General features: G+C 37.1%; 3 protein-coding genes across 3 annotated transcripts; all 3 read right to left on the bottom strand.

Annotated features, from left to right (window-relative positions):
* Positions 1-929: 929 nt before the first annotated feature.
* Positions 930-2,868, bottom strand: LOC108214542 (peroxidase 4). The gene is made up of 4 exons (XM_017386604.2): positions 2,550-2,868; positions 1,954-2,145; positions 1,611-1,776; positions 930-1,452 (listed from the first exon to the last, which is right to left on the bottom strand). The coding sequence occupies exons 1-4, from the start codon at positions 2,751-2,753 to the stop codon at positions 1,058-1,060; spliced, it is 957 nt and encodes a 318-aa protein (XP_017242093.1). The 5' UTR covers positions 2,754-2,868; the 3' UTR covers positions 930-1,057.
* A 675-nt stretch (positions 2,869-3,543) lies between these two features.
* Positions 3,544-5,040, bottom strand: LOC108214543 (peroxidase P7). The gene is made up of 4 exons (XM_017386605.1): positions 4,771-5,040; positions 4,496-4,687; positions 4,236-4,401; positions 3,544-4,122 (listed from the first exon to the last, which is right to left on the bottom strand). The coding sequence occupies exons 1-4, from the start codon at positions 4,969-4,971 to the stop codon at positions 3,728-3,730; spliced, it is 954 nt and encodes a 317-aa protein (XP_017242094.1). The 5' UTR covers positions 4,972-5,040; the 3' UTR covers positions 3,544-3,727.
* A 1,176-nt stretch (positions 5,041-6,216) lies between these two features.
* Positions 6,217-9,027, bottom strand: LOC108211808 (protein NRT1/ PTR FAMILY 5.1). The gene is made up of 4 exons (XM_017383503.2): positions 8,808-9,027; positions 8,486-8,703; positions 7,841-8,397; positions 6,217-7,255 (listed from the first exon to the last, which is right to left on the bottom strand). Exons 1-4 carry the CDS (start codon positions 8,911-8,913, stop codon positions 6,397-6,399), a joined length of 1,740 nt encoding a protein of 579 aa, XP_017238992.1. The 5' UTR covers positions 8,914-9,027; the 3' UTR covers positions 6,217-6,396.
* Positions 9,028-9,739: the final 712 nt, after the last annotated feature.

Here is a 9,739-nt window from a genome sequence, read left to right as displayed (position 1 = left end):
AGCGTCTCAGTTAAATAAATATTTTAAAACACTAAAACGCTACACGTAAAAGCGTTTAAGTGTTTATATTTTTGTTAAATTTCAAAACGCTACTTGTAGTAGGGTCTTATTAAGCGATTAATTCAGTCTTTCTAAAACCCAAACCTAAACCCTAAATGTTAACGGTTATAAAATTATCATTCAGCCAGCGTCTCGGCTTCAGGGCCTTCGGCCCTTCAGCCTCGCTTAATTAGGGTTTAGGCTCGAGGGAGTAGGGCCTACCGGCCCTACACCCTCAATCCTAAACCCTAACCGTCGGCCAATTTATATAAAGTATGAATTAATCTTTCTAAAACCCAAACTTAAACCCTAAATGTTAACGGTTATAAAATTATCATTCCGCCGGCGTCTCGGCTTCAGGGCCTTCGGCCCTTCAGCCTCGTCGGCCAATTTATATACAGTATGAATTAATCTTTCTAAAACCCAAACCTAAACCCTAAATGTTAACGGTTATAAAATTATATATAAATTTATGAATAATTGTTTTTCGTTTGAAATATATATATATTCTGATAAAAGTAAAAACGCGACTCCGTGTAGCGTTTTCCGTTATAGTAAAAATGTGAAAACGCTGCACGATTTAGCGTTCCGCTGTAACATAGAAAACGCTATTTCATTTGCGTCTCTTTTGGTCATTGAGGGCCAATATTTTGATATCGGTTATTTAGGGCAATTTGACTCTAAATCTGGTTATTTGGGGCCTTTTTTCAGATTTTAAAGTGACTTTTAAGCTGGATGAGCTTATTAATAAATTTCCGTTTTTTTTCTCTTTTAATTTTCCTGGATTCTGAACACAGCATAAAAATTATATCGAAATGCGAAAACTACTTGATCATAGAGGAAAATCCTGAACAGAACTCTGGGTAAACATTATTCAAGAAAACAAAGTAGATTTAACAGCAGAAGAAAAACTTATGTGAACTTCGAATATATCATACATGTAAGCATCAATAGTATTAGGCACCAAGACAGAACGGTATGCATGCATTTTCTTAAATTTTGCAACCACTTTTATGATTCAATTTATCTTCCTGCAGTTCCTCCGAATCTCGCCACTAGAACCAATGAGAGGCCGAATATCACCCATTTTTATCATGGCCTCGACGAAATCCGAAGCAAAGCTTCTGGGATCATTGTAATATTCTCTCACAAATTGGTCAGTTGGTCCACCGTTATAGATTTGTTGATCTGAGTGGAGAAGGCCTCGCCTGTTTACGAGATTCGTGAAGTAATTGTTGTCGAAAGTGGTGGGAGATTGGAGATCAAGGGGTGCTAGATTGTTGTCACCGGACCCTGTATCTCTTGGGCAGTTGGTTGCTCGTACTTGAGCGAACATGGGTTCCGAGTTATCTCTTTCGGTGTATATGCGATCTCTGAAGTTGGTGCACCTTGCTTGTCCAATTGTGTGAGCCCCTGGTGGATTTGAATAAATTAAGGAAAAAGAAATTTCAGCAAAAAATTTCCAAGTTTTGAGATATGGCTCTGATCTGATCTTAAGATATTGTAGGGGACTATCCAGTAATTAGGGGGGGAGCAAGAGCGCGCGAGAGAGAGAGAGAGAGAGATCAAACCAGATAAAGCAACAAGGTCCTTGATGGACAGACCAACAGAGTTGAAGTTTGAAACCAAGAAGTCAAGGTCTGAAGTTGGAGGAGGAATGCTGTTATTGGCAGCAAGTTGGCTTGCTGTCCTAGAATCTCTCCTTCCAAGTTTTACATTCCAGTCAGGCCCTCCAAGCTGCATTTGTCTGAGCAAATAAGAAACAAGAACATTCGAAGAAAACATAACAAAAGGTGAAGGTATCTGCAACAGATTCTCTAGCAACAATAGCGAAAATCAAATACATTGAGTGATCATGCATAAAAATCAAATAAAATTCTGCCAGATGTAGCGAAACACTAAAGGAGAACATACGATAGTAACAGCGTCTCTAGCAACAATAGCGATAATATCAGCACACGAGACAACCCCGGGGCACACCATTTCAATGTTAGACTTTATCTCATCAATTACTTCAAAACCCCTAGCAGAATTCAAATTTGGAGTTGCCCTCTTCTCTCCTGTAAATGTAGGAGTATCATCAAGGAAGAGCGATCCATCGCATCCCTGCAGGTAATTCAGAACTCTTTCAATAGGCTAAAAAGCTCTTTTTGAACACTAGAAGGTGTAATGACTAGTATCTACTTCATATGCAACACACCCTTAGCAATATTGTAGTCTAAAGGATATATATTCCGAACTTGGGAGTGCCGTTTAACTGGCTGCTGTTTGAAAAATTGTTGTTGCAGAAATTAGATAGCTATTTGGTAAATTTTTGTTATTTGCATATTTTGAGTTATGATACAAAAAAATTCATGTTCAGCTTTTCCGCCAAAAACTATTGTTCAAAAAATTTTCAAATTTACCAAACAGTTTTTAAACTGCTTTTCAGCAAAAAGCTGTTGTTGCTGTCTGCAACGGCAATACCAAACGGGAGCTAATTATACACGGTGGATTGAATAGAGATTTACATTTACAAAGCAGTCATGGAAGAACAAGCGAAGAAGAGAAGCGCCCATCCGAGTTTCGTTCACTATCGCCGAATAAACTATCCATTTCACTACTGGAAAAACTTGTGGACAAGTTTGGGAGTAGAAATCAGGAGAAAGTTGAGCTGACGAAATTCCCAGCAGGAAGAAGACTAGCCAATGAGGCCTAGCCACAACAGAAGCCATTGATTTTTATTTTCTTGATTATTTGAAGACTGTAAAACAGTTGAGTAGTTCTTATTATGCTAGCTGTAAAAATTGTGAGTGCATATATAGGGAAGATTGTAGGTAGCCATGCACGGAATTTCTACCATGGCACTGTGGACTTCGATTTTCTAGAGACGCCCTTCTATAATTGATCAGTCACAATGAAATACCCGTCAGCGACGGAATCACGAAGATTCAAAGCCGAAATATAATACAGTAGTAAATAATTTTTCAAAATATTCGATTCAGAGACATCATATAGTTAGTCTCTTGGAGATGCTCGAAGAAAGTTGTTCAAATTGGCGACGTAAAGTAATGAGAGGACAGTTAACAATTTCGACAAACTGAACCAATGTTTCTTCCGATTAAGCATCCCCTTATCTGTGTTTCACGTTTAAGTTGATAAAACAGGGAAATCTGAAATCTAACGTTATAAGCATTTGGTTTATTGCTAGTTATGATAGTAGTTCTTTTCAGCACGGATGCTATTTCGTTAGTATCTGTGTTTTTTTACACTGGAATCACCAGGGGAATGTGATTAGACTTCGTCGATGAATTTCGTCAACAAAGATAGAACTAAGAAAGCGACTTTAGCTTCGATTTGGTAAAGACTCGGGCAGTATCGGTTAGGCAATAAAGGGAAGAGTGGACTTTGCAAATTTCTTAAATTTACAACTAAATTTGACTTGATCGTTTACCTAATTAGCCATATCTCCAGATGCATGGCAGAGTTTGAAATTTTTTAAATTTCGAAATTCTTAAAACGGTGTAACATCAGATTATCAGATTATATTAGAAAACAGAAAGTACATAGAGCTTATAAGTTTGACATGAATAACAGTCTACTACAAATACATATGAAAAGGCGAATAATCAAGATAGCCATGGCTGCTCAAAACATTAACAGTTTAATGAGCTAAAACAAAGCCATGCATGCAACTTTTAAAATTTAATCAATTCCTCTTCCTGCAATTCTTGCGAATCTCGCCACTAGAACCAGTGAGAGGTTTGATATCGCCCATCTTGATCATGGCTGCTGCAAAATCTGAGGAAAAGCTGCTGGGATTGTTATTATATGTTCTGACAATTGAATCAGTTGATCCGCCGTTATAGAGCTGTTGATCCGAGTGGAGAAGGCCTTTTTTGTTCACAAGGTTCTTGAAGTAATTGTTGTCAAAAGCCGTGGGAGATTGAAGATCAAGGGGTGCCAAATTGTTGTCACCTGAGCCTGAACGTCTTGGGCAGTTATTTGTCCGTGCCTGAGCCAGCGAAGAGTCTAAATTCTTTGTTTCGTTGTATATGCGAGCTCTGAAGTTGGTGCACCTTGCTTGGCCTATTGTGTGTGCCCCTAGCAGTTTGGAATAAAATATATAGAGTTAGGACATACCAACAAAAGAAAGGGGTTTTTATGGGGGAGAGAGAGGGGGGGAGAGAGAGAGAGGGAGGGAGGGAGGGAGAGACCTGTCAAAGCAACCAGGTCCTTGGTGGAAAGACCAAATTTACTAAATCTTGACACTAGAGACTTTAAGCTTGAAGTTGGAGGAGGAATGCTGTTATTGGCGGCACGTTGGCTTGCAGTCCTAGAATCTCTCCTTCCAAGTTTTACATTCCAGTTGGGCCCTCCAAGCTGCACTCATGAACAAAGAAATACTCATGTAAAATAATAACATAAATACATAATACTTCACTAACTTATGGATCATCACTCAAGGGGAGCTTACAATAGTAACTGAATCTCTAGCAGCAAGAGCAAGAACATCAGCACAAGACACAACCCCCGGGCACACTTTCTCTACCGCAGCCTTTATGTCATCGATCACTTCAAAACCCCTCGCAGAGTTCAGATTCGGAGTAGCCCTTTTCTCTCCCGTAAACGAAGATGTATCATCTAGGAGAAGCGATCCATCGCACCCCTGCAGATAATCAAAACAAATCATGCACCTACATGCAACTATAAATATTAAAACTACACCATAAAACAAACGAAACTACATACATTAACAAAGCAGTCATGGAAGAACAAGCGAAGAACAGACGCCCCCATCCGCGTTTCCTTCGATATCGCTGATTTCATTGTCGAGTACACAGTGGGAAAAAGATGTGGGCAACTTTTGTAGTAAAATTCAGTAGAAAGTTGAGCCGAAGAAACTCCTACAAACAAGACCATCAAAGTAGCCAGAGTCATAAAAGAACCCATTATAAGTCACTAATTAGTCACTTAGTAGCTGATTAGCAGACAATTTCGATTTGAAGTGCTTATAATGTTGTAAGAACTATGCCTATATATAGGCAACATTAATGTACGAAGCCATTTCTACGCCGTGTTGTGTTGGCTTAGCAGGTAACCTAACCCCAAAGACCCCATACCCGAAACTAATGACTTTTTCTTTGTTCTAACTATCCATGTATCCTCAATTTCACGTTGAGTTCAATAGAACAGGAGAAAAATGAGACAGCATTAGTGTTACCAGTTATAATAGTACTATTAGGATGATTAAGGAAATGTAGTTAGACGACTTTGGTAATGGATTCGTCAATAGAGTAGTTTTAAGAAAGCAACTTTAAGTTCGGTTGGTGAGGACTTGAGCAGTGGGTATGCGAAAAGCAAAGAATCGAAGTGTAATTTCTAAAATTTGTAACTAAATTTGACTTGATTGTCTACTTAATTAGTTAATCATATCATGGAGGTGTAGGCTAACGAATAAGAAACGATGATGTCAAGTACACACGGGAAGCTCCTATTCAGCTTTCGGATAAAGAAGGCTTTTAAAAATGATTAAGTAAGATTAAGCACGAGGATTTGTACTTGGCTGCTTGGTCATGTCATGATTATCAAGTTCAAGTTTATATTAGAGAAATCTTCTTCGCGATTAAGACCTCAAAAGCATTACAAGCAAATCACAACACACTACATTATGACAGACCATTACAAGCAAATCATAACACGACCACCTCATCTGGTTACTTATGTATTGCAATAATTTAAAATTCATCGAATCTAAGCAAAAATCACTTCAATTAAACGATCATAACAACAATACATGCTTCCCACCACTACTTTCATCGATCATTATGACAACTAAACTCTGCTTCTCACCGAGAACAAACTATAATAAAATCAATAAAAAATATCAAGAAATCAGAAATACCACCACCTCCACACCGATCATCATCTCTCATACTAACTCTACTTTCCTCATTTCCTGGTAACCTCTACACCAGAAAATCTCTGTTGTATGAACAGAGAATTTGGTGGCCAGAGGGTGGAGTTGACGAAGTCAAATGATAACAACAAAATATAGAGCGCAAGTGTTAATGATGAAGAAATAATTTCAGTGATGACGGACCAACAATGATTATTTTGTCAGAGAAAGAGAGGTAAAAATGGACGTTAATTTCATGAGTCTTTAACTGGTGACTAAAATATAAATATAATGATTAATGACTGAAATTAGTTCTCATATACTTATCATTTATTGAAACTCCTCAGTTAAACATCTGTCTATACATTTATATATGATCAAGATAACAAAAAGAAGACAAAACTAACATATGAAAATAAATACACAATCAATCCCAAATGGGTCAGACACGGATCAACATTATGAACCGCTAACCATAATCAAGTCTTCTCTTTCATCTCGAAACATTCCTCTAAGCCTTCCCTGGCTTCCCTTTTGTATATATATTTCGTAGCTGCCCACACAAAAGCTCCTAAATTCAAAGTAGCCAAGACCAAAAGAAAACCATAATAATAATCCAAGTGAGAATCATTCATATTACTTCCAATCCAACTCTTTCCCCCATGGCTTCCTGTAACTTTATCCACCATTGTCACCAGAAAGCTATTCAAGAAGTTCCCAGCTCCTAATGCGCTTGTGAAAAATGCAGTCCCAAGGCTTTGCATATCGACGGGTGCCTGATCGTAAAAGAACTCTACCAAACCAACCGCATTAAACACATCTCCGACTCCTAACAGGACATATTGAGGCATCAGCCAAAATATGCTCATAGGTACAATGTCTTTAGGCCCGGTTACGTGGTGCATTTTTATCCTACGTATTCGTTTAGCTTCCACAACACACGAAACTCCAATGGCTATAATATGAATCAAGAATCCGATTCCAAGCCTTTGGAGAAGAGTAATCCCTTGTGAATGCCCTGTTCGTTTTTGCATGAAGGGGACGAATATTTTGTCGTATATTGGCATGGAAATTAGCACCGAGATTGTCACAAAGCTCCCGATGGATGCTGCTGGTATTTTGAAGTTAGAGCTTCCCACGTGTCGGTCTAGAGTTGTTCCTTGCTTGATGAAGAGAGTATTGATTTGTGCCCAAATGGTGCAAGGAATTAGTGTTGCTATCCATATTATCATCATTCTTAACACAATCTTGCCTCCTTCCACTTCAGTAACAGTGCATGGTGGCCTTGTACTACCAGTGTTGTCCCCCCCCTTTCGAATTGCAGCTTTGTCTAGGAACCTAGGTTTAAAAAAACTATTTCAAATTTATTTGTATAAATAAAATAAGATCTTATAACTCATAAGTCATTAGTAAGTCAAAATTACCCAAACAAACATTTAAACTCATGCTTATCACATTAACTCATGTTAAGTCGTAAGTCACAATTTTAACCTTAGCCAAACAGCTGTCTCATAATATAATGCTATGTGATCTCATCGATCAACTTGAGTTAATGGGTGTGTGTAAAGTGATTGCAATAAGTCTGTCTGAACACATATGGAACATATTGAGGCGGCTAGAACATGTATAATGGAATAGGAGGCAACAAGTAGCGCTCAAAAGTTGTCTCCATTATATCAGTAGTGGAAAATGATTGTGATTTTGCTCTTTCTTGTGATCAAGTTTGTTAACACATGGTACATTCATTTTAGTGGTTGCCAACAAAATTTTCTCTTGCACTACTCGGGAATTCTAGTAGTGAATGCAGTACTATTGCAGAATCAAGATCCCGGGACAAGAATTTTGGAGTATACACATGTCTATCAACAAGATAGAATGAATTAAGTGATTGTGAAGAATGATAAGTAGTGTCATAAAACTAACCTTAAATTCGGAGTTGGGTAAATTTGACGTTTTCCACTATTCAAGTATCGTTGTGGTTCTAACTCATGGAGTTCAGATAAATTTGCAGGGAGCACATATTTCCTCTTTGCAAACGCAGTAATGAAAACCCGAACCAAATCTCCGGTAGGACTAACACCAGTCCTCACTTTGTGTCTGTAAAATGGAGTGCCCGCGTAAAATATGATCAGCGAAACTATAAGGCCGATTGTTGGAATGCCATAGCCTAATCCCCATCCACAGTTTTCTTGAATGTAAACAAGGACAACTGTGGCGAATAATGAACCAGTAAAAGAACTAAACAACCACCAAAGGAAAAAAGAGTCCTTGAGCCTCTTCTCATTTGAATCAAAATCATCGAATTGATCTGCACCGAATGTCGATATGTTCGGCTTTGTTCCGCCAGCCCCGAGCGCAGTTATGTATAGAGATGAGTAGAAGAATGCGGTCTGCATAGTAGTAGCCTTGCCGCAAACTCCATTTTCGCAACTCGGTTTCAAAGACTTGAATGTAACCGCAGCCGTAAGTAATCCCATACCCTGCCATAATTAATATACAACACATAATAATCAGCTTCGTGATATCGACTCTAGTTCGTCCCGAGAAGTATCAGAACAGATAACGTACCAAGACATAAATGAGAGACGAAATAGTGAAGGTCCAGAAGCGACCCAAGAAGGAGTCGGCTATGTAAGCACCGAGGATAGGAGTGAACCAAACTGATCCCAACCAATTATTAACGTTTCTAACTGATGTCACCGTGTCTTCATGGAGTTGTGTTGTTAAGTAGACCACCAGATTCGATGCTATTGCATTGAATGCCATCCTCTCGAATACTTCGTACCCTGCATGTGTAAATTTAGGTTCGTCATGAGTTAAATAAACTACACAATATAAACTTATATTAAAAAAATTAAGTTAGAGATGTGTGCATGTGTGTATTATATACCGAGAAGAAAAGAACATGCTTTCCATCTGCCACTGGTAGCAGCATCAGCAGGTTGGCCGTGGATATCGACAGATCCATCTTTCGTGAAAACCTTATCTTCTTCCATTGGCTAGCTAGCTAGCTAAGCTACCTTTACCAATATATAAATTGAATATGCATGTATATATAGGAATGATTGGCAAAAATATGATGAATGAGTGGAAATTAATTGACAAGTGAGGTGAACATAGCTAAAAAAATTGGGATACAATTAATAAAAACAATTTATCTTATTATTTATACAATACATTCAAATATGTGATCAGAATGGAGATCGTGCTAAATTTAGCAGAATAAAGTTTGTCTCCGTTAACTTTTTAACGTCGGATTTTCGAACTTCAATTTTATAAAATTGTATAAGGTGTGGCTAAAAAGTTTATACTTCTGTCAACATGTTGATAATCACCGGAACTTAAAAAGAGCACTTTGAAAGTGATTATGCATGAATTGCAAGTTAGTTTTTTTTTTATTGATTTTGTTTCGAATTTTAAAATTTGATTTCATAAAAATATAACATTCTTTTAAAAAGTAATTTTGTATATTACTTATAATATTACTAATTTTGTATCTAATAATTTATAATTTATTAATAAATTTATCCAACTAATAATTAGTTTCATTTTTATATAATAAGTAACTTTGTTTCAAATTAAGTCAAACAATGTTAAGTCAAACAAAAAGTCAAACTAAACCAATACATTAATATAAATCCAGATTATATGTGTGTGTGTGTGTATATATATATATTATACTATATATTAAAATTAAAATAATAAAATAATGAGCTATTTATTAATTATTAATTAATTTTTTCTTGTATATATAAGATATCCTACATATAAATAGTACAGATTGAATTCTGTCAGAACTCAGAACTTCTACATATGCCAAAT

Source organism: Daucus carota, chromosome 3, assembly GCF_001625215.2.
Source record: "Daucus carota subsp. sativus chromosome 3, DH1 v3.0, whole genome shotgun sequence".
Taxonomy (NCBI): domain Eukaryota; kingdom Viridiplantae; phylum Streptophyta; class Magnoliopsida; order Apiales; family Apiaceae; genus Daucus; species Daucus carota.
Note: the sequence above shows the minus strand (reverse complement) of the source record. Positions and strands in the feature narration are given on the sequence as shown.